The sequence below is a fragment of the Trachypithecus francoisi genome, unplaced genomic scaffold, assembly GCF_009764315.1.
Source record: "Trachypithecus francoisi isolate TF-2019V2 unplaced genomic scaffold, Tfra_2.0 Contig01585, whole genome shotgun sequence".
Lineage (NCBI taxonomy): Eukaryota > Metazoa > Chordata > Mammalia > Primates > Cercopithecidae > Trachypithecus > Trachypithecus francoisi.
The window spans coordinates 2,474,000-2,501,805 of NW_022681444.1; the positions used below are offsets into that span (position 1 = coordinate 2,474,000).

At 41.5% G+C, this 27,806-nt stretch overlaps 1 protein-coding gene and 1 pseudogene across 2 annotated transcripts in view; both read right to left on the bottom strand.

The window, feature by feature from the left end:
- SCAI (suppressor of cancer cell invasion) overlaps positions 1-27,806 on the bottom strand; it is a 191,554-nt gene that overhangs the window by 12,201 nt on the left and 151,547 nt on the right. The window contains exons 15-18 of one of the 2 annotated variants that reach the window (XR_004432191.1): positions 9,707-9,779; positions 8,846-8,988; positions 5,010-5,183; positions 4,709-4,809 (exon numbers count right to left, since the gene is read on the bottom strand). Coding sequence is in view for 1 of the 2 variants with exons in the window: in XM_033190902.1 (XP_033046793.1) it covers positions 4,709-4,809; positions 5,010-5,183; positions 9,707-9,779 (348 nt within the window). In the remaining variant the exon portion in view is untranslated. The remainder of the gene's footprint in view (positions 1-4,708; positions 4,810-5,009; positions 5,184-8,845; positions 8,989-9,706; positions 9,780-27,806) is intronic. The other variant, XM_033190902.1, reaches the window with a different exon arrangement.
- Positions 1,339-2,647, bottom strand: LOC117073942 (annotated as a pseudogene).

A 27,806-nucleotide genomic window follows, 5' to 3' on the forward strand; every position in this document is an offset into this window, starting at 1 on the left:
CTGGCACTGATCTACTGCACTTAAACATTTCCATCAGACTCAAAAAATAATTTTATTTCAGGAGAAAGAAAATATTTTACTTAGCTTTTGTTTATACTGTTTCATTATTAAGAGTATTTTTTTTTTTTTTAAGAGATAAGATCTTGCTATGTTGCCCAGGCTGATCTCCAATTCCCAGCTTCAAGCAATCCTCCTGCCTCAGCCTCCTGAGTAGCTGGGACTATAGGTATATGCCACTTCTCCCAGTTTGACCTTTTTTTTTTTTTTACTATAATGTAATGTGTTTTTATTCACCCATTGGAAAAGCCTTTGCTACATATTAATACAAACTTGTCACTAATAAATCCTTCTTTCAGTAAGAAAATAATATGAGCATAACTTTGTGTGAGTTTTAATGTCCTGGAGCCTTGTTGCTTCATGTATAAACTGCAGGTCAGTAGAAATTAAAATGAGGTAATATGGTATAATAGGCTTAACCCAGTAAGCGTACAATAAAGGATGGCTATTATTTTAACATGAATTCAACTGAAATCCCGATAGGGGAATACCAATAACGTTTCCTATATAGCTTACAAATTGTTCTTTGTCATCCCCTCATCTACCCAATGGGAATTAGAGCTAGCCTGTTAGGCTGCTTGACAGGACCACTGAATGCTGGAAATCAACCACACTCCATCCCCTCATTTAACAGATGGGAAAGCAGAGGCCCAAGGAGTTTGGGAAACTTGTCCACAAAGGGACAACTACTTTGTGGCTGAACTGCATCTAGGACCAGGTTCTCTTTATCGACATGAGTATCTCTTTCCTTTATATGCCCCTTCATGTTCACAAAGCAACTCCTCAGCTCCATGATTTTGTTTATTATGCTACATCACTCAGTTTATGAAAATGGCTTTTTTTCTCCTTTCTTGTGATTGGAAGTTTTTTGCATACTTGTGGCAGCTGAATCCATACTAACCCTTAAGTTGAAAAAAACATATATAAAAGTACACACACACACACATATACACACGTGAACATGTGGAAGAAACAGCACTAGGTCTCCCTGGACAACCCAGTGCAGGCCACACCCTGGCAGTCACAGAGCACACATCAGAAATTGTCTTCCCATGTGAACTGCTTTCGAACTTCAATGCTAAAGAGCTCAGAAGTGCTTGCACTTTGAAAGAAGCCCGGGAACATTTGTAGCCTACCCATTAATGTGTCTCATTCTGAGACAGAACAGTGAACAGGTAAACCAGCTGCTCTTCATGTACTTCTTGCCCTAAGTCCTTCATAGAATGAAGAGTGAAGACAATTCATTTCTCCTCTTGGAACTTGTCCTTCTTATTCTTCTGCTTTTTTAAAGGTTGCTATGTTCAGGTATAGGGATAAGACATTATAAAAGATAAAGGATATCATGTGAGGGAGGAAATCAGACAATCCAAAAAAATCTGTAGAAATTACAAATCAAAACGTGTGGGCAAGGTAGGAGGCAACACATTCTTGCCACAGAGCTGTTCCTCAAAGGCAGGAATGAAAAACAAAAAACCAAAAAAAAAGACCTCAGCTGCATAATGAAGCTGGGGTCTTGGCCTGACAGCTTTAAATAACCTTAAAACTGGGCTGGGTATCAAGCGTCTTTTCCAGAATAGGCCAAGGAAGACAAGTCCGGTTTGGTTTTTAAGGCTTTAGTGAGCTGCTGATCACGGAGGGACACGCTATCGTGGGAGTATACCCAGTTTTTCCCAGTCCAGTCATAACGCTTGAGTCCACTGGATGGAGAAGATAACCAGATTTGCTTGTTTGGCATCTGCTTGTTGATCACGTAGGTTCCTAGATCTCCACTCAGTTTACCAGTTAAGACATCACTCCCAAAGGAAGCATCCTAATCCTCAAACGTGTATGGCTTGTCTGCAAGGTCTTCAAAAAACTCTGCTAAACAGACCAGTGATTCCTCTGCTAGTCTTTCATAGGAAGTCTCATCTAGAGAGGCTGGGTGGCCCAAACTTCCTGATTTCCTCAAATTCATCCAATAGATACTCTGCTTTTTGACATTCCGAATCTGGTTGAGGCCACGGAGGTTCAAACTGGTATAGTGGGGCTTGCAGGCCACAGCAATTCCAGTGCACAGGCCCCGGCAGCCACAGAGCGGGGCCAATGCCACTGGCTGCGGGGCCCGGGTGAACAATGTTTTCAATATTTCTAGGCTCTGTAGTTTATCTGTTTTGCAAACAGAAGCAAATCTCTAAAATTTTTCCAATTTATTTATTGAAAAAAAAAATTGTGTCTTAAGTGGACCTGCACAGTTGGCCCATGCAGTGGTACAATCAGAGTTCACTGCAGCCTCAAACTCCTGGGCTCAAGCAATTCTCCCACCTTAGCTTCCTGAAGAGCTGGGACTATAGGCACATACCACTACATCTGGCTAATTTTTAAAATTTCTTTGTAGAAACGAGGTCTCACTATGTTGCCCAGGCTGTTCTCAAACTTCTAGCCTGAAGTGATGCTCCTGTCTTGGCCTCCCAAAGTGCTGAGATTACAGGTGTGAGCCACTGCGCCTGGCCCATTGCAGTTCTTTTACATTTTAAAATTACCATAATAAAATGGAAAGAAATAATATTTTGAAACCAAAAGTTGCAAAAGATTTTTTTAACTGTTCAGGCATATTTGAAAAAACATTTTACTTACAGAAGTGAAAAATATAATGGCTAAAATATTTAAAATCTCAATGAAGTGTTGTATAGGTACATGCATACACAAAAAATAAACAGCTAGAAAAGTGCACTATCAAGTCAAGCAAAAGACTTGAACACATTCTTTACAAAGAGAAAAACAGAAGAACACTTATGAGAAGTTGCTCAACCTCAATAGCAATCCTGGAAATAAAAATTCAAACCACAATGACCTACCACTTTACACTCAGCAGATTCACAAAAACTATAAAGTATGACTGCAACAAGTGTTGGAAAGGAAGGATTACAGAAATAGCAACTCTTACATCCTGCTAGTATGAGTGTAAACTGATACAACCGCTTTGGAACACAGTATGGCATTACCTAGCAAAGTTAAATATGCTTACATCATCTGATCTTGCAATTCTACTATTACGTATATTCCTCAGAGAAAATCTTATATATGTGTACCAGGAAACTGATACAAGAATTTCACAACAACATCATTTTATTTTTTTCCCCCAAGACTGAGTCTTGCCTGTTGCCCAGGCTGGAGTACAGTGTTATGATCTTGGCTCACTGTAACCTTTGCCTCCTGGGTTCAAGCAATTCTCTTTCCTCAGCCTCCCGAGTAGCGGGGATTACAGGTGCATGCCACCATGTCTGGCTAATTTTTGTAATTTTAGTAGAGACAGGATTTCATCATGTTGGCCAGGCTGGTCTTGAACTCCTGACCTCGTGATCTGCCCACCTCGGCCTCCCAAAGTGCTGGGATTACAGGTGTGAGTCACTGTATTTATATAATAATAAATCACTTATATAATAAATGGCCAGCATCATTTATATAATAATAAAAACTTGGAAGCAACCCAAATGTCCATTATCAGAATAAGGAATCTGCAATGTATAGTCAAATAATGCCTAGTGTTGTATAGTCAAACAAAATGAATGAATGAAAGCTATAGTCAATCAACATGGGTCAATCTCAGGAATAAAACACTGGCAAAAAGGAAGCTGCAGAAGAATACACACAATACGGATTCATAAATATGTTGCGTAGGAATAGAAATACATGCTGCAAAACTATAAAGAAAAGTGAATGATTAAAAAAAAAATTCAGGGCCGAGTGCAGTGGCTCATGCCAATAATCTCAGCGCTTTGGAAAGCCAACGCGGGTGGATCACCTGAGGTCAGGAGATCGAGACCAGCCTGGCCAACATGGTGAAACCCTGTCTCTACTAAAAATACAAAAAATTAGCTAGGTGTAGTGGTGGGCGCCTATAATCCCAACTACCACCTGGGAGGCTGAGCCAGGAGAATTGCTTGAACCTGGGAGGCAGACGTTGCAGTGAGCTGAGATCGGGTCATTGCACTCCAGCCTGGGCAACACGAGTGAAACTCCATCTTTAAATAAATAAATAAATACAATTCAGGATGTGAGTTTCATTTGAGAGGGAGATAGGATCAGGGAGGTATCAAAAATGTTCTACTTTTTTTTTTTTATTTTTTGAGATGGAGTTTCGCTCTTATCGTCCAGGCTGGAGTGCAATGGTGCAATCTCTGCTCACCGCAACCTCAGCCTCCTGGGTTCAAGCAATTCTCCTGCCTCAGCCTCCAGAGTAGCTGGGATTACAGGTGCATGCCACCATACCTGGCTAATTTTTTTATTTTTAGTAGAGAGGGGGTTTCAGCATGTTGGCCAGGCTGGTCTCCAACTCACGACCTCAAGTGTTCCACCAGCCTCGACCTCCCAAAGTGCTGGGATTACAGGCAGGAGCCACCAAGCCCGGCCAGAAAATGTTCTACTTTTAAACAAAGGATAGGTACTCAGATGTGCCTTAATATTGTCAATCTTTATACTTTACATATTCATCTGTGAATATGTATTTTTTTACTTAACAGACTAGTGTGAAAGTACATTTGTAAATATTATTTTGAATTTGTCTAAAATAATATTATTTTATTATAACCTTATTTTATACAGGTAAAATATAATACATGTTCTTAAATACCTAAAATGATAAAATTCATCTTTAATAATGTTCTTTGCCTACCCGAAAAATCTTGTGCATCCTCATGGTGGCTGAACAAAAGATAAATCTTGTGAGGAGCAAGCGAAGAAATTCATCTCCAAAAAACTGGAGAAATGCCTGATCTGCAAAGAGGAGAAAAGTGACAGTAAAAAGATGCTTAAATGGAAATTATGTTTCAAAGGGGGAGGAAACTTCAGGAAAGCCTTCTCAACTTTCCTGCCTGGGACACATACCTTTAAAAATTCAAACAATTTAAAATAAGTAACCATTTTTAGCCATTATAGTACATTCTGTTAAATGTGCAGTTAGATTAGGAGGGTACCTATTGAACGTGAATGAGTCAGTAGCTGGGCAATATCACGGTTGATTTTCCGAAGATATTCTTGACACTTTTCCCATAGGCCTCTGCGCATGCTTGACAATCCAGAGACAAATAGGAAGGCCATTAGAGGATTGTTCAAAAAGAGAGTGAAGAGGCTACCTCGCTGAGATTGATCTGTAATAACAAACATGTTATATATATAGATAATAGTTTTGCAAAAAATAAGAGATACATATGAGGAACATTTTAATATACTGATAATATATAAAACTAAAGCTATCTCATTAAATCATAATTCAACAAAGCAGATTCTTCATGAAACTACAAAAATGTTGGTATGTTGCTTTCTGCTGAACAAACTTAAGAAAGAGCCTAGCAAACTTAAGAGAAATGGAAAACGAACATATTTCTTACCATTTTTTGCCCTCAATTAACAAATTTCATCCAAATATGGCAAGTGTTGGATGATGGGTTATCTGTGATAGAATTCTCTGATGAGTGTTAGAAATGCCGGTCTTTTTCATTCTCCTCCGAGTTGCTCTCTTTGAGTTGCTCTTTCCCTTCCTATCCCTTAAATATGAGTAGTTTCTTTCTTTGGCCCCATACATTGCTGACTGCTCTTAATCCCATGATTTTAGTTACCATTTATATGCCTATGAATTTCTAATTCTCTATCAGCAGCCTAACAGGTCTGGCACCGCTCTATCCTGCGGTAGATACTCAAAATGTGACTAGATGAGTAAATACACACTGGATTTCAAAGCTTTAGTACAAAACGTCATTGTTAACACTAATTTCACCTGTTTCTTTTTACTGTTTTTGACGTAGGTACTAGAAAATTTAAGGACTCACACTCTATTTCTTTTAAGTACTGCTGCCCTAGGCTACTCTATTCAACCTAACTCTCAAAGGCACCTCAAACTCAACAGGTCAACAACTCAAAGTAAATTATTTCCCCTTTTGTTCTCTACAAATATGCTTCTCATCAAGTATTATCATTTCTATCAGCATCTCAGCCAGAAACCATGAAGTTTATTCCTGCCTTCCCTCCCCACACCTAGTCCATCACAAAGTCCTATTGGTTCTATGGGCTTAGTATCTTTGCAGTCGGCTACTAGTCATTGTGCTATCTCCAGCCATCTCCCTGTTTTCATCCACGCCCCTCCTCAGTTCATTCTCTAGGAGGTTAACTGAATGCTCTTTCATGCTACTCTTCTGTTTAAATCTTTTGACAGTACAAGTTGAGTATCCCTTATCCAAAATGCTTGGGGCCAGAAGTGTTTTGGATTTTGGATTTTTTGGAATTTAGAATATTTGCATATACATAATGAGATGTCCTGGGGACAGGTCCCAAGTCTAAACACAAAGTTTATTCATGTTTAATATGTACCGTATACACATAACCTAAAGGTAATTTTATAGAATATTTTAATTAATTTTGTACATGAAACAAACTTTGTACTAAGTACTGATATGTGGAATTTTTCACTTTCAGTGTTGTGTTGATACTCAAACTTTTGAATTTTGGAGAATTTCAGATTTTAGGATTAAGTTTGCTCAACCTGTATCCCATTGTCTTCCACTTAAATTACTTAACAAATCTTAGAAGTTCTTTCATAATTCAATCACACAATCTCAAACTCTACCCTTTAGCTAGAAGGAATGACTAATTTCTCTATGTACTCGGCCAGGCGTGGTGGCTCACGCCTGTAATTTCAACACTTTGGGAGGCCAAGGTAGGCGGACCACCTGAGATCAAGCATTCGAGGCCAGCCTGGCCAACATGGCGAAACCCTGTCTCTAGTAAAAATACAAAATTAGGCCAGGCACGGTGGCTCACGCCCTGTAATCCCAGCACTTTGGGAGGCCAACGCAGGCAGATCATGAGGTCAGGAGTTTGAGACCAGCCTGGCCAACATAGTGAAAACCCATCTCTACTAAAAATACAACAAAATTAGCTGGGAGTGGTGGTGAGTGCCTGTAATCCCAGCTACTTGGGAGGCTGAGGCAAGGAGAATAGCTTGAACTTGGGAGGCAGAGGTTGCAGTGAGCCGAGATTGTGCCACTGCATCTAGCCCGGGCGAGAGGGCAAGACTCCATCTCAAAAAATAAAATAAAATAAATTTCTCTACGTGCTCCCTAAGCTGTCTTATCTCATGGCCACAGCACCTGCAAATTCTCAGCTGGAACACTCTTGCTCAGTCATTTCCCACACCCATCTAGTTCTCCATGTTCTTTTTTTTTTTTTTTTTTTTTTTGAGGCGGAGTCTCGCTCTGTTGCCCGGACTGGAGTGCAGTGGCCGGATCTCAGCTCACTGCAAGCTCCCCCTCCGGGTTTACGCCATTCTCCAGCCTCAGCCTCCCGAGTAGCTGGGACTACAGGCGCCTGCCATCTCGCCCGGCTAGTTTTTGTATTTTTAGTAGAGACGGGGTTTCACCGTGTTAGCCAGGATGGTCTCGATCTCCTGACCTCGCGATCCGCCCGTCTCGGCCTCCCAAAGTGCTGGGATTACAGGCTTGAGCCACCGCGCCCGGCCTAGTTCTCCATGTTCTTAACGTCCACGTTAGACATTATCTGATACCCTTCCCTTGTCTTCAGTGTGCTGCTAGTCAGGAGTTCCTCGTCCATTAGCATGCATCCTCCTGTGAATCACTTATAATAACTGCCCATCAGGCTGTCTCTGTCTGCCACAGGACATTTGGCTCTGTGAAGAATGTAACTGTGCTTGTCAGGTCACAGTGCTATCTCCAGTGCCTAGCACAGTACCTGATAATAAATGTTGAATAGTACTGTGGGAGGCCAAGGCAGGCAGATCTCTTGAGCCCAGGAGTTTGAGACCAGCCTAGGCAACATGGCGAGACCCAGTCCCTACAAAAAAAATACAAAAATTAGCGGGTGTGGTAGTGTGTACCTGTAGTCCCAGCTATTTGGGAGGCTAAAGTGGGAGGATCACCTGAGCCCAGGAGGTAGAGGCTGAAGTGAGCTGTGATCACACAACTGTACTTCAGCCTGAGTGACAGAGTGAGACCCTGTCTCCAAAAAAAAAAAAAAAAAGTTGAATAAATGAAGTAACTCTTGGCTAATAAGAGAACTAAAGGCTTTAGATCTCAAAAGTGCTCACTGACCAGCTACTTTTGCACCCACGTGGAGGGCCCTCCCCTTTTGTAGAGGTGAGTAGCAATAATACCTATGGATAAATCCAAAACATTTCTCACAAAAGAATTTTGAATCTGCTTTTGTAATTGAACAATTAATTTAAGGTGTTAGAGGTCTAAGCTTTGTATCACAAAGATAAGAAACTGGGTCAAAATGTGTTAAGGACATGTATTACAACTAAGCATAATAATAATAATGAGAGCACATATTGAGTAGTCACTACATACCCAGCATTATTCTATGAAGTAGATACTATTATTATTTCCATTTGATAGATGAAGAAACTGAAGCACAGAATGGCTGAATAATTTCCCAACGTCACACAGCAAGTAAGTGGCTGAGTCGGGACTCAAATTCAGTCAGTTTGCCTCCAAAGTCTGTGTTTTTCTCTTCTATACAATGAAGTCTTTCAGACCAAATAATCTTGGTATTAACCCATTTGACCATGTAAATTTAAAAACTACGTAATGATAGGACAGAATGATAGCAGAAAGTACTGTTGAGTAACTGAAAGAGATTACATTCCTCCAGAAATGATAAGAAACAGGATAACAAAATCTTCAAAGCAGGAGAATTTTACCGTTGTTTGAAGGTAAGTTCTATCCCTTAGTAATTTTACTTTTGGATACATGAAGTTAATATTTCTACATGTTTTTCCCTGTTAAACAGCAGAACTTACCTTAAAACAACGGTGAAAGCCTCCAGCTTCTCTCAGGCATTCAAATGCTGACCATCACTTCCTGTGTCAAACTATGTCAGCAGACAGGACTTCTGGCTGGGAAGTAGCAGTAAAATGCCATCTCCCACAGAGAGACATCAGCACTATTCACAGTTAGGGAGATAGTGAAACAGTGACAAGTACTGCTAAAACAGTGTTAAGGTTGTTTAGTATTTTACCTACTAAATGACTGGGAGTTAAAATTAGATTTTATGTGTCACTAATTAAAGACAAACTATTAAGGACAAAAAGTCTTTTGATTCTCAGCCATTGAAGAAATGGCCAAAACACTAACCTGTCTCTCTGGCACACTTAGAAGAGGTTCTTTTATTTTAAAATTACAACAAGGCAAAAATGTGAATAAAAGAAACACTTTAAGTTGTGCCAGTTAGGTTATCCTAACTCTGAGGCATAGACTGAGAAGTTTCCTAGACCAGCAATCTTATAGTCTTAAAAGATGCCTTGGATCTTTTAAAACATGCCTGCAAAGATATAGGAAAACCATGCTATACGGATATGACCAGCAAACAAACACCTGTAAAACAAATTTTAAAATTTACAAATCATGAGTTCCCCATCAGCAAGGAACAAAACCACTTCTTTCTCAGGGACGAATTATCTCAAGGCCTAATGGTAGCACATTAAGGGATCCTGGTTGTTGGCAAGGCTTCTGGGTATATTTCAGAGCGACACCTGCCACATAAAACATCATAAATCCACACACGATCATTATGGGAGGAAAAAACAAAGATCAGTACTATTCAAAATGTAGATAGTGTTTATTTGCAACCTATGGCTGTAACAGGCAATGAGGGTACATACCTTGTAAAGCTTTTGGATATGCTGTAGGAGAAAGCAAGCAGACTAGTGGTTGTCCAAACAAGTTTGTGAAATTCTGTAATATATAAGAATTTAAAACTTGCATTAAAGATTTGATAGTTATTTAGTAATTTTCCAAAGTATATCTTTAGTGAATAGATTGGGCCCTTAAACTCATAAATAGATGCAGAAACATCAGCAACAGCTAAGGAGACTGCCATTCATATATAAGTACCATGCATGATAGGCTTTTTTTTTTTTTTTTTTGAGACAGAGTCTCGCTCTATTGCCCAGGCTGGAGTGCAGTGGCGCGATCTCCACTCACTGCAAGCTCCGCCTCCCGGGTTCACGCCATTCTCCTGCCTCAGCCTCCTAAGCAGCTGGGACTACAGGCGCCCGCCACCGTGCCCGGCTAATTTTTTGTATTTTTAGTAGAGACGGGGTTTCACCATGTTAGCCAGGATGGTCTCGATCTCCTGACCTCATGATCCGCCCGCCTCGGCCTCCCAAAGTGCTGGGATTACAGGCGTGAGCCACTGCGCTCAGCCCATAATAGGCTTTCTTAAAGGCTCTCAATCGAAATAGTTTAGTGAGTGAACTATTGATTTTTTTAAACACAATGCATAAATATGATTGTACTTTCGCAAGGAGAAGTCATCTGGCTGTATACCAAGAGGCCACTCCATCGAGCAACACACATTGGTATATATAAAGGTGAACTTTCCAAGATCCAGGATCTGGCTTTCAGCTCCAAAACCCGATTCCTGGCGTCATCTCTTATTGTGGGTCATAATAACTGCTCTCATGGAATGACGTAAAGACCAGAATGTCAATGTGTGATTTACAGTAACAAGCTGATACTAAAACTAAAGTACTCTGCATAATCATATCCTTTTCCTGAAGGTATATCTACAAGGGAAGTAAAATCATAAGCTGTATAGTAAAGCAACAAGAAAAATAAAACTCCTAGGAGTAAACTTAGTAAGAAATAAAAAATCAAACAACAAAATTATTTTAAATACTCCTGAATGATAAAATGAAGACTTGAACAAATGTGAAGACATACTATGTTCTTTTTTTTTGAGTCTCGCTCTTGTCGCCCAGGCTAGAGTGCAATGGCACGATCTCGGCTCACTGCAACCTCCGCCTCCCTGGTTCAAGCAATTCTTCTGCCTCAGCCTCCCCAGTAGCTAGGACTACAGGTGCATGCCACCACACCTGGCTAATTTTTGTATTTTTAGTAGAGACAGAACTTTGCCATGTTGCCCAGGCTGGTCTTAAACTCCTGAGCTCAAGCGATCCACCCACCTTAGCCTCCCAAAGTGCTGGGATTACAGGCATGAGCCACCATGCCCAGCCAAGACATACTATGTTCTCAGAGATAAAATAATTCTAAAATGTCATTACACTAACTTATTAAAATTTAAACCAATCTCAATGAAAATAGTCACAGACTTTTTTTCTACAACTGAAAAAAGTACTTGTAAAGTTCATATGGAGAAATTGGATTACCCAAGAGAACTGTGAAAAACAGCACAGGGGGAACTAGACTCATCAGATATTGAAACATACTTTACACCTCAGTAGGGCCAGGCACAGTGGCTCACGCCTACAATCCCAGCTCTTTGGGAGGTGGGAGAATCACTTGAGCCCAGGAGTTTGCGACCAGCCTGGGCAAAATAGTGAGACCCCGATTCTACAAAGAATAGAAAAATGAGCCAAATGTGGTGATACATGCTTGCAGTCCCAGCTGCTTGGGAGGTTGAGGTGAGACGGTCACTTGAGCCAGGGAGGTCAAGGGTACAACGAGCTATGATGGCGCCACTGCACTCCACTCTGGGCAACAGAGCGAGACCCTGTCTCAAAACAAAAAAACAAAACAAAACAAAAAGCTCAGTAATTAAAGTGGTGCTGGTATAAGAGTAGGCAGAAAACCAATGGAACAGAATGAAAAGTCCAGAATTAGACTCCAGAACATTTAGGACTTATGTATACATGACAATAATGACACCTCAGATTGGTTGGAAAAACTGAATACCCATATAAAAGAAAGTTGGGTCCATACTTCACACCACACATTAGGACAAATTCCAAATATATCAAATATGTAAATGTAAAAAATTAAACAATAAAAGTGGTGAAAGAAAACATAGTAATTATTTTTTTGACCTAGACTTTCCTGTTATGATTAACTATGATTGATAAACCTAGTTACATAAAAATCAAAAGCTTATGAATGGTAAAATATAGCATAAACAAAATCAAAAGTCAAATAATGAACTAAAGAAAATATCTGGGGCCGGGCGCGGTGGCTCAAGCCTGTAATCCCAGCACTTTGGGAGGCCGAGACGGGCGGATCACCAGGTCAGGAGATCGAGACCATCCTGGCTAACACGGTGAAACCCCGTCTCTACTAAAAAAATACAAAAAAATTAGCCGGGCGAGGTGGTGGGCGCCTGTAGTCCCAGCTACTCGGGAGGCTGAGGCAGGAGAATGGCGTGAACCCGGGAGGCGGAGCTTGCAGTGAGCTGAGATCCGGCCACAGCACTCCAGCCTGGGCGGCAGAGCGAGACTCCATCTCAACAAAAAAAAAGAAAAAAGAAAAAAGAAAATATCTGGAACTCACATTACAAAGGATTAATCTCATAATATTGAAAGAGCCTCTCAGCCAGGCACATTGGCTCACACCTGTAATCCCAGCACTTTGGGAGGCCAAGGTGGGCAGATCACCTGAGGTCAGGAGTGGAGACCAGCCTGGCCAACATGATGAAACCCTGTTTCCACTAAAAACATAAAAATTAGCCGGGCGTGGTGCATGCCTATAATTCCAGCTACTTGGGAAGCTGAGGCAGGAGAGTCACTTGAACCCAGGAGGTGGAGGCTGCAGGGAGCCAAGATCACACCACTGCACTCTAGCCTGGGTTACAGAGCAAGACTCCATCTCAAAAAAAAAAAAAAATTCCATTTTTAACCTATCAGTTTAGCAAAATTTCTAAAAGTTTGAGAATATACACTGTTGGCAAGAATGTGGGGAAATACACATATGTAGGTGACAGGAGTATACATTGGTATAAACACTTCAGAAGACAATTTAATTTGGCAGCATCTATTACACTCAAATGCATATATCATTAATGCAGAAATTCTCAAACTAGAAATTTTCCCTACAGATACACTATGCAACCAATAAAATCACTAAGTATTAAGTTATTCCTTGAAGCCTTGTTAGTAATAGTGAAGAAATGGAAATAACACAACCAAATGACCAGCAATACAGGATTGGTACAATAAATTATGCTAGAATAATACAATGGAATAAGCAGCAGCTATAAAAAAGAATGAAGAAGTTCTTTATGAACAGGTATGAAAGGTCTCCAACACTTTTTTTTCTTTTTTTTTTGAAACAGAGTTTCACTGTGTTGCCCAGGCTAGAGTGCAACCTCCACCTCTCGGCTCTCGGCAACCTCCGCTGCCCAAGTGATTCTTGTGCCCCAGCCTCCTGAGTGGCTAGGATTACAGGATAACGCCACTGTGCCTGGCTAAGTTTTGTGTTTTTAGCAGAGACAGGGTTTCGCCATATTGACCAGGCTGGTCTTGAACTCCTGACCTCAAGTGATCAGCCCACCTTCAGCCTCCCAAAGTGCTGGGATTACAAGTGTGAGCTACCAGGCTCAGCCTCAATACTTCTTATTAAATGAAAAAAGACATGGTGCAATGTGGTATAAGATGTTACTACTATTTATATAACTAAGGAAACTAAAGACTATTTGTTGGCTGGGCATGGTGTCTCATGCCTGTAATCCCAGCACTTTGGGAGGCCAAGGGCAGGCAGATCACTTGAGGTCAGGAGTTCAAGACCAACCTGGCCAACATGGTGAAACCTCGTCTCTACTAAAAATACAAAAAGTAGCTGGGCGTGCTGGCGTGTGCTTGTAATCCCAGCTACTAGGGAGGCTGAGGCAGGAGAACTGCTGGAACCCAGGACGTGGAGGTTGCAGTGAGCCAAGATCATACCACTGTACCCTAGTCTGGGCAACAGAGTGAGACTCCATCTCCAAAAAAAAAAAAAAAAAAAAAAAGACTATTTGTTTTAGTTTGTGTATCCATTTACAATTTTATTCTAAAAGGATAAGAAACAGGTAACAATGATTATCTATAGGGAGAGATAGGAACTTAGCGCATTGGGACTAGGCGGCAGGAAGAGATTTCACAATATGCCTTCTTGGAATTTTTGGTTCTGTGACTTTGTGAATGTAATACCAGTACTAAAAATATTAAGCAAATAATTCAGATAAATTAGAAGTATCTTGTAATCCAAACACAAAGGGAGTAAATTGAATGATTCTTTTGATAAGACAGATTGAGGCATTTTCTGCACTACAGATCCCTAAAGATGGCCATATCGCTTTTCCTCTTGGATAGGGCTAAAATGGACATTGCTATTATTTTTTTCTCAAGGTCTCCTTTTTCTTTGTACTACTTGCTAACCAACTTCCCTCCTGGCTCTTTTTTTTTTTTTTTTTTTCTTCAATAATACTGTGCAGAGAAGAGTTAGCATAGCAAGCCAGACTGCCATCCTTCGGAAGCTTTGCCTGTTGGGTTGGCCCCTGGCTGGCTTCTGGGAACTTAGTTTTGGTGACAATTCCTACCATTAGCAGAAGTGATAAAGAGTGGCTCGCTCTCCCTAGAATGTGCAAACAAGATGGTTTATACTGAACACCTGCCTGTCTTCTGGGAGTCAAGCATTTTGTTAAGAGTCAGGCAGAGAGTGCCCACAAGATCAGTTCCCAATAAAAACCCTGGTTACTGAGTTCCTAATAAGCTTCCCTGGTAGGTAATATTTAATCCATGCTGTCACAACTTGTTGGTTGGGTAATTAAGTGTATCCTGTGTGACTCCGCTGGAAGAGGGTCCCTGGAAATTTGTACTTGGTTTTCTCTAAACTCACCCCACATATCTTTTTCCTTTGCTCATATTGCTCTGTATTCTTTTACTGTATTAAATCTTAGCAGTGCATATGACTATATGCCGAGTCCTGTGAGTCTTCCTAGGAAATCACTGAACCTGGGAATCATCTTGGAGACCTCTGACACAAATACACGAATACCTTCTAACAGATTATAATTAAATTTTAGGCCTGAGAAATAGTTTAAGGTGCTTTACATGTGGCTTTACTCTTTTCTGATCTAACAAGAAAAATTATGGCAAATATATACAAATGAATAAATTTTAACCAGACATAGCTCATTATAAAGTTGCTATTGAGTTTTGTATGTTCGTCCTATATCTAACCAACCACTGTGATGAATTTATATTCATATTAGTAGCTTTTCTGTGATTCCTCTTGATTTTCTAAATATAAAATCATACCATCTGCAACTAGTGAGTTTCATCTCATTCTTTCCAATATTTACTGTTTTGTGTCCTCTTTTACTAATCTGAACCACTTTTGTTACTGTTTTATTTGGGGAATGTTATAAATTTCTAGTTGAGACAAAAGTAATACTGTATCATAATGATCGTAACAGGCATTCTCTTTTTCTTGCTTATTTTAATTAAACATACTTGTAGTGTTTCTCTAAGTACAAAGTTGGCTATTGAATACAGAAGCTCTTCATCATAGGTTCAAGTGCTTTAGTTAAGAACATGCAATGAGTTTTATTAGATTTTACTAAATGACTGTTATGAAAGCATGTGATTGTCTTATTTATCCTATCGACATAGTTTATAGTATGAATTTTTTTTTTTTTTTTTTTTGAGTCAGGGTCTTGCTCTGTAACCCAGGCAGGAGTACAGTGGTGTGATCATAGCTCACTGCAGTGTTTATCTTCTGAACTCAAGCAATCCTCCTGCCCCAGCCTCCTAAGTAGTGAGCATTGCACAGAAGTGGCACCACATTCAACTAGTTTTTCATTTTATAGATGGGGTCTTGCTATATTGCTCAGGCTGGCCTTGAACTCTTGGCCTCTAGAGTTCCTAATTCTCTTTTTTTTTTTTTTTTTTTTTTTTTTTTTGAGACGGAGTCTTGCTCTGTGGCCCGGGCTGGAGTGCAGTGGCCGGATCTCAGCTCACGGCAAGCTCCGCCTCCCAGGTTCACGCCATTCTCCTGCCTCAGCCTCCCGAGTAGCTGGGACTACAGGCGCCCGCCACCTCGCCCGGCTAGTTTTTTTGTATTTTTTAGTAGAGACGGGGTTTCACCATGTTATACAGGATGGTCTCGATCTCCTGACCTCGTGATCCACCCGCCTCAGCCTCCCAAAGTGCTGGGATTACAGGCTTGAGCCACCGCGCCCGGCCAAGAGTTCCTAATTCTCATGCCTTATGCTCCCAAAGTGCTGGGATTACAGACGCGAGACACCACACCTGGCGTGATTTTCCTATACCTAACCTTCTTGCATGATTCAGATAAACTGTTTTGACAGATGATTCTATTAATAAGCCTGTTGGCTAGTATTTTATTTAAATTATTCTACTCTATATTGATAAACTAAGTTGGGGTAAAGTTTTCTTTCGTGTGTGCTAATTTTGTCTGGAAACAGTATCATTGTCATAATAATTCCTATCATTTACTGAGTGCTATTTTCCAGAAACTACTAAGCTTCATAGATCCTAATCTGCAATCACAACAATCCCGTGAGATCAGCATTCACAACTTATTTTCTAGAGAAGGAAAAAGTAGCTCAGAAAAGGTCAAAGACGTGATCAAAGCCATACAAATATTTTGTGGCCTATTCCAGAATGAATTGGATAGTTCTGATCTTTTTCATTGCCCTAAATTGTATATCTGACTCTAAAAGTTTCAAAGTATTATTGGGCCGGGCACGGTGGCTCATGCCTGTAATCCCAGCATTTTCGGAGGCTGAGGGGGGTGGATCACCTGAGATCAGGAGATCGAGACCAGCCTGGCCAACATGGTGAAATCCTGTCTCTACTAAAAATAAAAACAAACAAACAAAAATTAGCCAGGCATGGTGAAACGCACCTGTAATCCCAGCTATTTGGGAGGCTGAGGCAGAAGACTCACTTGAACCCAGAAGGCAGAGGTTGCAGTGAGCTGAGATCACGTCACTGCATCCCAGCCTGGGCAACAGAGTGATACTCTGTCTCAAAAAAAAAAAAAAAAAAAAAAAAAATTATTGGTAATCCCAGAAGGGCTAGAGGCCTTTCTTGTGGGGAAAAGGAAATAATTTCGATAACTTTCTTCTATTTCTAGCCAGTGATGGGGCTTTTCAGATTTCTTTCATATAGCCATTCAATCTTTTGCCTAGGAAATTATTTCTTTAACTGAGGTTTAAAATGTATTCACTAGCTGGGCATGGTGGCTCATAATCTCAGCACTTTGGAAGACCAAGGTGGGAGAATCGCTTACCGCAAGGAGCTCAAGACCAGCCTGGACAACAAGGAAGACCCTATTTCTACACAAAATTTAAAAATTAGCCAGGTGTGGTGGCATGTTTCTGTAGTCCTAGTACTCAGGAGGCTGAGGCAGGAGGATCTCTTGAGCCCAGGAGTTTGAGGCTGCAGTGAGCTATGATTGTACCACTGCACTCCCTGCACTCCAGCCTGGGTGACAGAATGAAAACCTGTCTCTTAAAAAAAAAAAAAAAAAAAAAAAAAACATTTGCTTAAAACAGTATATAATGTTCTTTTTAAAGATCTCTTATTCTCTTCTTCAACAAATACTCATGGACCTAAGGAGTAGACACTGCGACAGGTGCTAGAGATACAGCAGTAAACAAAACAGAAAAAAACTCTATCTTCTGGAGCTGACATTTATGTATGTATATTTTTATTTTTATTTTTTGAGATAATGTCTCGCTCTGTCACCCAGGCTGGAGGGCAGTGGAGATCTCAGCTCACTGCAACCTCCACCTCCCAGGTTCAAGCAACTCTCCCTACCTCAGCCTCCCTACTACCTGGGATTACAGGTATGTGCCACCACATCCGGCTAATTATTGTATTTTTAGTAGAGATGGGGTTTCACCATGTTGGTCAGGCTGGTCTTGAACTCCTGACCTCAGGCAATCTACCTGCCTCAGCATCCCAAAGTGCTGGGATTACAGGTGTGAGCCACCATGCCTGGAGCTCACAGTTGGACAGGGGATGGAGAAATGGTAGCTTGTGACCCACAGTAAACTAACCAACTAAATAAGTTATATAATATAGAAGGTGACAAGTGCTACATATGGAAGCATAGCACATAGTTAACAGCACAGGTTTCACAGTCCATTGTCTTACATTCCAACTTGGCCACCCACTATCTGTGTGATCTTGGGTAAATTTAACCTTTATCTGCGCCTTGGTTTTCTTATCAGTAAAATGAGAACAATAAAAGCAACACACTGTGTTATGCAGGAATTAAATGTATACACATAAAGTGCTTAGAATAGTGCATGCTACTAGTCACTACGGAGAAGTTAACTGTTATGATTATTAAAAAAAATAAAGTAAGAAAGGTGGATAAGGAGTACTGGGGAGGCATCTAATTTTAAGTAGGACAATTAGGGAAGACCTTATAAAAGGTGTTATTTGCTCAGACACCTAAAGAATAATGTAGGTATCTTTGGAAGAGGATTCAAGGCAGAGGGAAAAGAATGTACAGATCTAGAGCAGATGACTGCCTGATATGTTTCAAGAAGAGCAAGGGGGTCAGTGTGGCTGAGAACTCAGCAATCAGGGGCCCGGGAAGAGAGAAGATCAGACATGTTTTTGGAAGGCTGGGGAGGGAAGGGTATGTGTGAGCAGAAAAAATAAAGCCTTTCTTGTGAGTGAGATGACAGGCCATTGGTGATTTTGAGTAGAAAGGTGGCATATCTGTCTCATAGGCACACTTATAAGAGAGTGAGGAAGGAGGAAGGCTCATTAGAAGGCTACTGCAATAATTCAGGTGAATGATGATGGTGGTATAAGCCAGGATGAGGCAGAGGAGGTAATAGGATCTTGGATATACATATTAGAGTCAACAGGATTTCCTGAAATCGATGTTAGATGTCAGAGGAGAAGGAGTCAAGTATGAAATCAAGGATTCTGGCTGGGGCAACTACAATAGTATAGTAGCCATGAACTAAAATGGGGAAAGCTGTATATGGAGAAGCCTAGGAATTCCGTCTTGGGCATGTTCAGTTTGCCAACTCTACCAACTAAATTACAACTAAAGATGTAGAGTAGGTTGATAATATTCAAATTGAGTTTGAGAGAGAGGTCTGGCCTGGAAGCTGTCAATGCAGAAACAGCAAAGCCATAAAATCAGCTAAGAACATCAAGAAGTCAGCTGTAGATAGAAAAGAACAAGGACTGAACTCTAGGACACTTCACTAATTAAGGGCAGAAAGATACAGAAAAACCTGTAGAGGAGACTGAGAGGACACACAGATTCCAGAACTCTTGCCCTGAATCAATCTAGCAACTTGAATTTGGGTTTTGAAGATCTCATCTGGAAAAGGGGACAAATGTCACAGCTCAGCATCTGTCCAAGATGGGAATCTAACAGAAAACTCGCCCTGCATTAAACTGGAATCCTAAAGGCTACAGCCTTTAAATTGGAATCGTAAAAGGTTACACCCTTTAACCTGGAATCCTAAAGGGCTATACTGTCAGTATAAGGATTAACGAAAACTAAACTCGACACTTCCTCTCCCCTCCATGATCACTCCACATGGGACTGCAAAAAATTTTTTCTTGATGCTGAGCAGAAAACAAAAGAAAACAAAAATTAGTTCCTGAGGGCTGTTGAGGGCTGTCAGTGTAAGCCAGCCCTCATGCATAGCTGCAGCCCAAATTTCTATCATCTAGGTAATCCCTAACTATTAGTGCCTCCGGGTGTCTGGCATAAACCAATGCAGACCCTCTCAGCATAAACGTATCCTCATCCTAGGGCTCTATGAACTTCATACAAGTAATTTTTAAGGATAATAAGAAATATAGTCAAAAATAATCAAGCATACAGGGGCACAAAAACAGCAAAGGGTGTCTCAAATAGCAAAATCGGATTTCACATAGAAAATCCGATTTCAGCTGGGTGCGGTGGCTCATGCCCGTAATCCCAGAACTTTGGGAGGCTGAGGCGGGTGGATCACCTGAGGTCGGGAGTTTGAGGCCACCCTGACCAACATGGAGAAACCCCGTCTCTAGTAAAAATACAAAATTAGCCAGGTGTGGTGACACATGCCTGTAATCCTAGCTACTTGGGAGGCTGAGGCAGGAGAATTGCTTGAACCTGGGAGGCGGAGGTTGTAGTGAGCCGAGATCACGCCACTGTACTCCAGCCTGGGCAACAAGAGTGAAACTCTGTCTCAATTAAAAAAAAAAAAAAAAGAAGAAGAAATTCTGATTTCATGTATGATTATAGAAAATATAATACAGATAACAAATAGTACGTATGCTTATTAAGTCTGAAGAAATAAGAAATACACTTGAAAATAAGAAACTATAAAAAGGGCAATGGAGCGCCTGGGCGCGGTGGCTCACGCCTGTAATCCCAGTACTTTGGGAGACCACGGCAGGCAGATCACAAGGTCAGGAGATAGAGACCATCCTGGCTAACATGGTGAAACCCCGTCTCTACTAAAAACACCAAACATTAGCCAGGCTTGGTGGCCCCCACCTATAGTCCTAGTTACCCAGGAGGCTGAGGCAGGAGACTCGCTTGAACCCGGTAGGTGGAAGTTGCAGTGAGCCGAGATAGTGCCACTGCACTCCAGCCTAGGCATCAGATCAAGACTCCGTCTCAAAAAATAAAATAAAATAAAATAAAAAACAGTAATGGAATACTTAAAAAAGAATGACATATAATTTCTAGACATGAAAAATACCATAACCAACAAAAAAACTCAATAGATGGGTTTGAGAGCAAGTTACACACAGCTGAAGACAGAATTTTGAACTAAGAGCTAGATCAGAAGCAACTATACAAAGCTCAACCAAAGAAACAAAATGGGCCAGGCGCGGTGGCTCAAGCCTGTAATCCCAGCACTTTGGGAGGCCGAGATGGGCGGATCACGAGGTCAGGAGATCGAGACCATCCTGGCTAACACGGTGAAACCCCGTCTCTACTAAAAAAAAATACAAAAAAACTAGCCAGGCGATGTGGCGGGCGCCTGTAGTCCCAGCTACTGGGAGGCTGAGGCAGGAGAATGGCGTAAACCCGGGAGGCGGAGCTTGCAGTGAGCCGAGATCGCGCCACTGTACTCCAGCCTGGGCGACAGAGCGAGACTCCGTCTCAAAAAATAAAGAAAGAAAGAAAGAAAAGAAACAAAATGATGGAAAATACAGACAGAAGAGAGGTTAAGAAATGTAGAAGACACAGTGTGAATATCTAATACACATATTTAGTCGGAGCTCCAGAAGGTGAGGAGAGAGAGGCTTACATACCATCAATATGTGAAGAGAAAATGAGAATTTCCCAGCAGTAACAAAAAACTCCAACCTACCACCTCAAGAAGTCCAACAAATTCCAATAGATGAAGCCAAACCTAGATATATCACCATATAACTGCGGGACACCAAAAACAAAAAGAAGGTCTTTCAAAGCAGCAAGAGAGAAATGGAATGAGAGTGAGGCTGACTGGCAGAAGAACTCTTACATAACTGAATCCTGTTGTGAATGTCTTAAGAAACTGATTGCTGTAGACATCAGTCAAATACTTTAGGATGAGGCTGTTTAGATAAATACTCCTGTTTTGACAAATCTGTAAGTCATTTTCACAGGCAGGGACCCAGTTAGCTCTGCCATAAATACTTAAATGTACAAAAGGATTTTCTTCTTCCAGGGGAAAAAAGAAAAAGAAGTATTGCCCAAAATGACTGAGGGTTTTTTTTTTTTTGAGATGGAGTCTCACTCTGTCATCTAGGCTGGAGTGCAGTGGTGCAATCTTGGCTCACTGACTCCCAAGTTCAAGCGATTCTCCTGCCTCAGTCTCCTGAGTAATTGGGATTACAGGCATGTGCCACCACGCCCAGCTAATTTTTGTATTTTTAGTGGAGATGGGGTTTCACCATATTGGTCAGGCTGGTCTCGAACTCCTGACCTTGTGATCCACCTGCCTCGGCCTCCCAGAGTGCTGGGATTACATGTGTGAGCCACTGTGCCTGGACGGCTTTTTTTTTTTTTTTTTTTTTTAATTTTAAACTCCTACTAAGTACTACATTACCACAGATAAGGCCAATCAACTTGCTTAGTTTACCCCTACTGGCAAGCTAAGACCCAAAATATGGGCCATACTTGTTACACAAATCTTGGTATTTCAATCACAATATTCCTCTAACATGAGGCTCAGACAAGCCTGAAAAGCTACACTTTTCCTTTGTGGGAAAGAGCACGGGCACTGGAATGAGAAAGACTGGTGTTGGAAATATTAGACAAGATCCTGAACCTCAGAGGCAAAGTTTCCTCAAGTACAAAATAAGGACAATCGCATCCTCATTTCATCATTTAACATGCACTGATTCAGACTCTTTTGGCCAGGTGTGGTGGCTCACACCTGTAATCCCAGCACTTTGGGAGGCCAAGGTGAGTGGATCACTTGAGGTAGGGAATTTGAGATCAGCCTGGCCAACACAGTGAAACCCTGTCTCTACTAAAAAATACAAAAATTAGCCAGGCATGGTGGCACACGCCTGTAGTCCCAGCTACTTGGGAGGTTAAAGCAGGAGAACCACTTGAACCCAGGAGACAGAGGTTGTAGTGAGCCGAGATCATGCCACTGTACTCCAGCCTGGGTAACGGAGCAAGACTCTGTCTTTAAAAAAAAAAAAAAAAAAAAAAAGACTCTTTTAAGTGTGAGGCACTGGGTAAGGATACATGTTTCTATAAACACACACACACACACACACGCTTCAGGGAAAACATGGCATCATGCTGGTCACTAGACCTTCATATTCCAGGCGGAACAGTGGCATATTCTCTGATATATATGACCAGGCCATGAAGGAAGACCTAAAGATACTGGCATTAGGGATTACCCAACTATAAGGTTCAGCTCAGTTGGAACCAGTCCCAGAGTTCAGTTGGAACCACCACTCAGAGCTTCTGATCAGTTTGCTAGGCTCTAAACTTAAATATGAGCAAACAAGTGGGGATTATGATACTCTCGGGAAAGTCTCTAATGAGAAAGACAGAGGCAAAAACAAGCAGAAACAAATGAACAAAGAGGAAGCAGATATGAGGCAGGGAGAAATTTTAAATGATCACTGATATTCTCAAAGGAAAGCGAGATATTTCAACCATGATAAAAAAAAAGAACCCAAGATAATTATATATATATGTGCATATGTGTTACATAAACACACATGCATCTATTTCTATATATATGAAAAGAAAATACAGAGACAAATGAAAAATCTCAATAAAAGGTTTAGAAGATAAAGATGAGGGGATTTCCTAAGAAAAAATGTATTAAGGAGCAAAGGACAGACAAAAAATGAGAGACAACTAGACCAGAATGTCCAATAACGAAAGAAGTTCTTAAAAGACAGAACAGGAAAAAAAAAAAAAAAAACACAGAGAGAAAATCAATGGACTAATTCTAGAAAATGAGCAGTTTCCAGACTGAAATAATTCACCAAGTACATGTCAAGCACCGTAGTTAAACGTAAACCCAGACCAGCCAGGCACAGTGGCTCACGCCTGTAATCCCAGAACTTTGGGAGGCTGAGGTGGGTGAATCACGAGGTCAGGAGTTCAAGACTAGCCTGGCCAAAATGGTGAAATCCCATCTCTACTAAAAAACACAAAATTAGCCACGTGTGGTAGCGCATGTCTTTAATCCCAGCTGCTCGGGAGGCTGAGGCAGGAGAATTGCCTGAACTTGGGAGGTGGAGGTTGCAGAGAGTCAAGATCCTGCCACTGCACTTCAGCCTGGGTAACAAGAGCGAAACTCCGTCTTAAAAAAAGAAAAAGTAAACTCGAACCAGGACACAATATTGAGAAACTGAAAAATCACTAAGGAGAAAGAGAAGATTCTATATGTTTCCAGACACTGAAAACGTGTTGCGTAAAAAAAGAAAACAGAATTAGAATGCTTCATGCTTCTTACGAAATACTGGGCTGGGCGCCATGGCTCAGGCTGAGCATGGTGGCTCACACCTGTAATCCTAGCACTTTGGGAGACCCAGGCGGGCATTCAAGACCAGCCTGGCCAACATGGTGAAACCCCATCTCTATTAAAAATACAAAAAATTAGCCGGGAGTGGTGGTGTGCACCTGTAATCCTAGCTACTCAGGAGGTTGAGAGAGGAGAATCATTTGAACCTGGGAGGCAGAGGCTGCAGTGAGCCAAGATCACATCACTGCACTCTAGCCTGGGTGACAGAGTGAGACTGCATCTCCCAAAAAAAAAAAGGCCAGGCACGATGGCTCATACCTGTAATTCCAGCACTTTGGGAGGCCAAGGTGGGTGAATCATCTGAATTCGAGACCAGCCTGACGAACATGGGGATACCCCATTTCTACTCAAAATGCAAAATTAGCCAGGTATGGTGGTGTGCACCTGTAACCCCAGCTACTCAGGAGGCTAAGGCAGGAGAATGGCCTGAACTTGGGGAGCAGAGGTTGCAGTGAGCCAAGATGGCGCCATTGCACTCCAGTCTGGGCAACAAGAGTGAAACTCCATCTCAAAAAAAGAAAAAAAAGAAATACTGGAAGCTAGGCTGGGAGCGGTGGTTCACGCCTGTAATTCTAGCACTCTGGGAGGCCAAGGCAGGTGGATCACCTGAGGTCAGGAGTTCAAGACCAGCCTGAGCAACATAGTGAAACCCTGTCTCTACTAAAAATACAAAAATTAGCAGGGTATGCTGGTGCGTGCCTGCAGTCCCAGCTACTTGGGAGGCTGAGGCAGAAGAATCGCTTGAACCCAGGAGGCAGAGGTTTCAATGAGCCAAGATTGCGCCACTGCACTCCAGCCTAGGCGACAGAGCAAGACTCTGTCTCAAAACAAACAAACAAACACACACACAAAAAACTTGCAAAGTGGTAGCTTAAGACTTTACAATGCTTAATTTCATTTCATCTAATTAATTAACTTCTTAGAGATACGGTGTTGCTCTCTCACTCAGGCTGGAGTGCAGTGGTGCAATCACAGCTCACCGCATCCTCGAACTCCTGGGCTCAAGAGATCCTCCCACCTCAGCTTCCTGAAGTAGCTAGGACTACAGGCTCACAAAAACATGCCTGGCTAATTTTTAAATTTTAAAAATAGATTTAGGGTCTTGCTATCTTGCCCAGTTTTGTCTCAAATTGCTGGTTCAAGGGATCCTCTTGCCTTGGCCTCCCAAAGTGCTGGGATTACAGGTGTGAGCCACAGCGCCCAGCCTACAAATGCTTTTGTGGGAAAAATAAATATGAGACACCTTCATATGCTACTAAAGAGAACTACATGCTTAAATTAAATGTAGTAAGTAATATTAATTTCTAAAAAGACTAAAATTGGTCTGTGCCATGGTCTGATTTGCCTACTGCATATGGGGTTCTTTTTTTTTTGAGACAGAATCTCACTATGTCTAAAATACTGCAATGGCGTGATCTCAGCTCACTGAAACCCCCATCTCCTGGGTTCAAGCGATTTTCCTGCCTCAGCCTCCCAAGTAGCTGGGACTACAGGCACGCGCCACCTCGTCCGGCTAATTTTTTAATTTCCAGTAGATACGGGATTTCACCATGTTGGCCAGGCTGGTTTTGAACTCCTGACCCCAAGGGATCTGCCCGCCTCAGCCTTCCAAAGTGCTGGCGTTACAGGCGGAAGCCACTGTGCACCCAGCCTCCCCTTTCATTTCTGAAATTGGTATGTTCTGGACCATTTATTTCTTTAGAGGAGTGACACTGCCAGTGCCATCAAAAGCAAACAACAACAACAAAAAACTTGCTATTATTCCACAGCTGTCCTGTGCATCACAATATTAAAATCTAAAATTAAGCCATGATGCGTTAATTGAGTAAATACATTTCCAATTATACACAATGGTATCTTTAAAAATCGGCATCCAACATTCATCCTAAATCTAAATAGTCCTCTGGAAATAGCAGGCACATACAATGAATGGTATTCCTGAGAAGTGGTATCCAATAATGCCCAATTAAATTGGAAGAAACTAATGGATTGCTAAAGTACTCTCAACGATGCTAGATCATGTTAAACAATACACTGAACCCAGTGCAAAAACACATTCTGTCACATCACCAAACTGCTGCAACAGATTCATCTTTATTGACAAAGACAGAGTACTTCTTTTGAATTCTGTGAAGACACAAAATGCCTGGACCCCTCTGACTTTATAAGTTTAATTAGGGTAGCCAATAAATCTTTTCATTCAGCAGCCTCCCACATTCTTCCATTTCCCACAAAAACGAAACACATATACAATTTAAGAAAGTACACTGCTGGCCAGGCACGGTGGCTCACACCTGTAATCCCAACACTTTGGGAGACTGAGGCAGGTGGATCACCTGAGGTCAGGAGTTCGAGACCAGCCTGACCAACATGGAGAAACCCTGTCTCTACTGAAAATACAAAAAATTAGCCAGGCATAGTGGTGCAAGCCTGTAATCCCAATTACTTGGAAGGCTGAGGCAGAAAAATCGCTTGAACCTGGGAGATGGAGGTTACAGTGAGCCAAGATCACTCCATTGTACTCCAGCCTGGGAAACAAGAGCGAAACTGTCGAGGGGAGGGGAGGGAAGGCTGCTAACTTTCCTAAAAATCAAAAGTTGTAATACTAAACAAAATTAGTAGGAGGAAAACTGCTGCTGAAAAATGTAGGGTACATTGGAAGCTCTTGGAATAAAGAGTTTAAGTAAAACTAAACATGAAAACTAAATGGAAAACGTATACTTAGGGTCAGCTCTCTTGGCTACCAGACATTTCCATTAGTCTCCTGACAGAAACGTATCAGGAGTTTGCTTCTTTATTTATTTATTTATTTTTGTTTTTTTGAGACGGAGTCTTGCTGTTGACCAGGCTGGAGTGCAGTGGCACAATCTTGGCTCACTGCAAGCTCTGCTTCCCGGGTTCATGCCATTCTCCTGCCTCAGCCCCCCGAGGAGCTGGGACTACAGGCGCCCGCCACCACGCCCGGCCAATTTTTTGTATTTTTAGTAGAGACGGGGTTTCACCGTGTTAGCCAGGATGGTCTCGATCTCCTGACCTCATGATCCGCCCACCTCGGTCTCCCAAAGTGCTGGGATTACAGGTGTGAGCCACCGTGCCCGGCCAGGAGTTTGCTTCTCCCTCTAACTGCAGTATGAACACCCACAGCAGAAACAGTTTGAGGTGGCAGATCTGTGCACCCAGAATATTTTTGAATACATTTTTCACTAATGAAACATTTTGACCAGATACAAAGGACCTAAAGACTGTGTTTTCCTTTTCCTGTAAATTACTATAGTTTGAATTACAATATCCACCTTTAATGTGTTTCACTGCTGGGTTTTTTGTTTTTTTTTTTTTTGAGACAGAGTTTTGTTCTTGTTGCCTAGGCTGGAGAGCAATGGTACGATTTCGGCTCACCACAACCTCCGCCTCCCAGGTTCAAGTGAGTCTCCTGCCTCAGCCTCCCAAGTAGCTGGGATTATAGGCATGAACCACCATGCCTGGCTAATTTTATATTTTTAGTAGAGATGGGGGTTTCTCCATGTTGGTCAGGCTGGTCTCAAACTCCCGATCTCAGGTGATCTGCCTGCCTTGGCCTCCCACAGTGTTGGGATTACAGGCGTGAGCTACTGCACCCGGCCGACCGCTGGCATTCTTTATAGAATCACTGAAAATCATCACTTCAATAGTGAAATATAAAACGAAGGATGTTCAAGTTAGATCCCTGTCACTTATTTCAGCATTCAGGACCATCTCTTTTGTGTGATTGTCACAAATTTTCAAAAAATTTAAGTGCATGTAAAACAATATGTTAATATTCAAAGACTAAAAGTATGGGCTAGAAGTTTCACTTAAACTACAGCAGCTCAGCATGAGAAGGGGAAACGTTTGAACACTAGAGAAATTCACCCTTATACCTCTACCTCTATAAAAGAAAAATTATTCTGGGTTATATAACAAAAATAAACCTCCCACCAGAGATCTTGGAAATCTTGAATTTTTTTTTCCTGCAGAAGGATTTA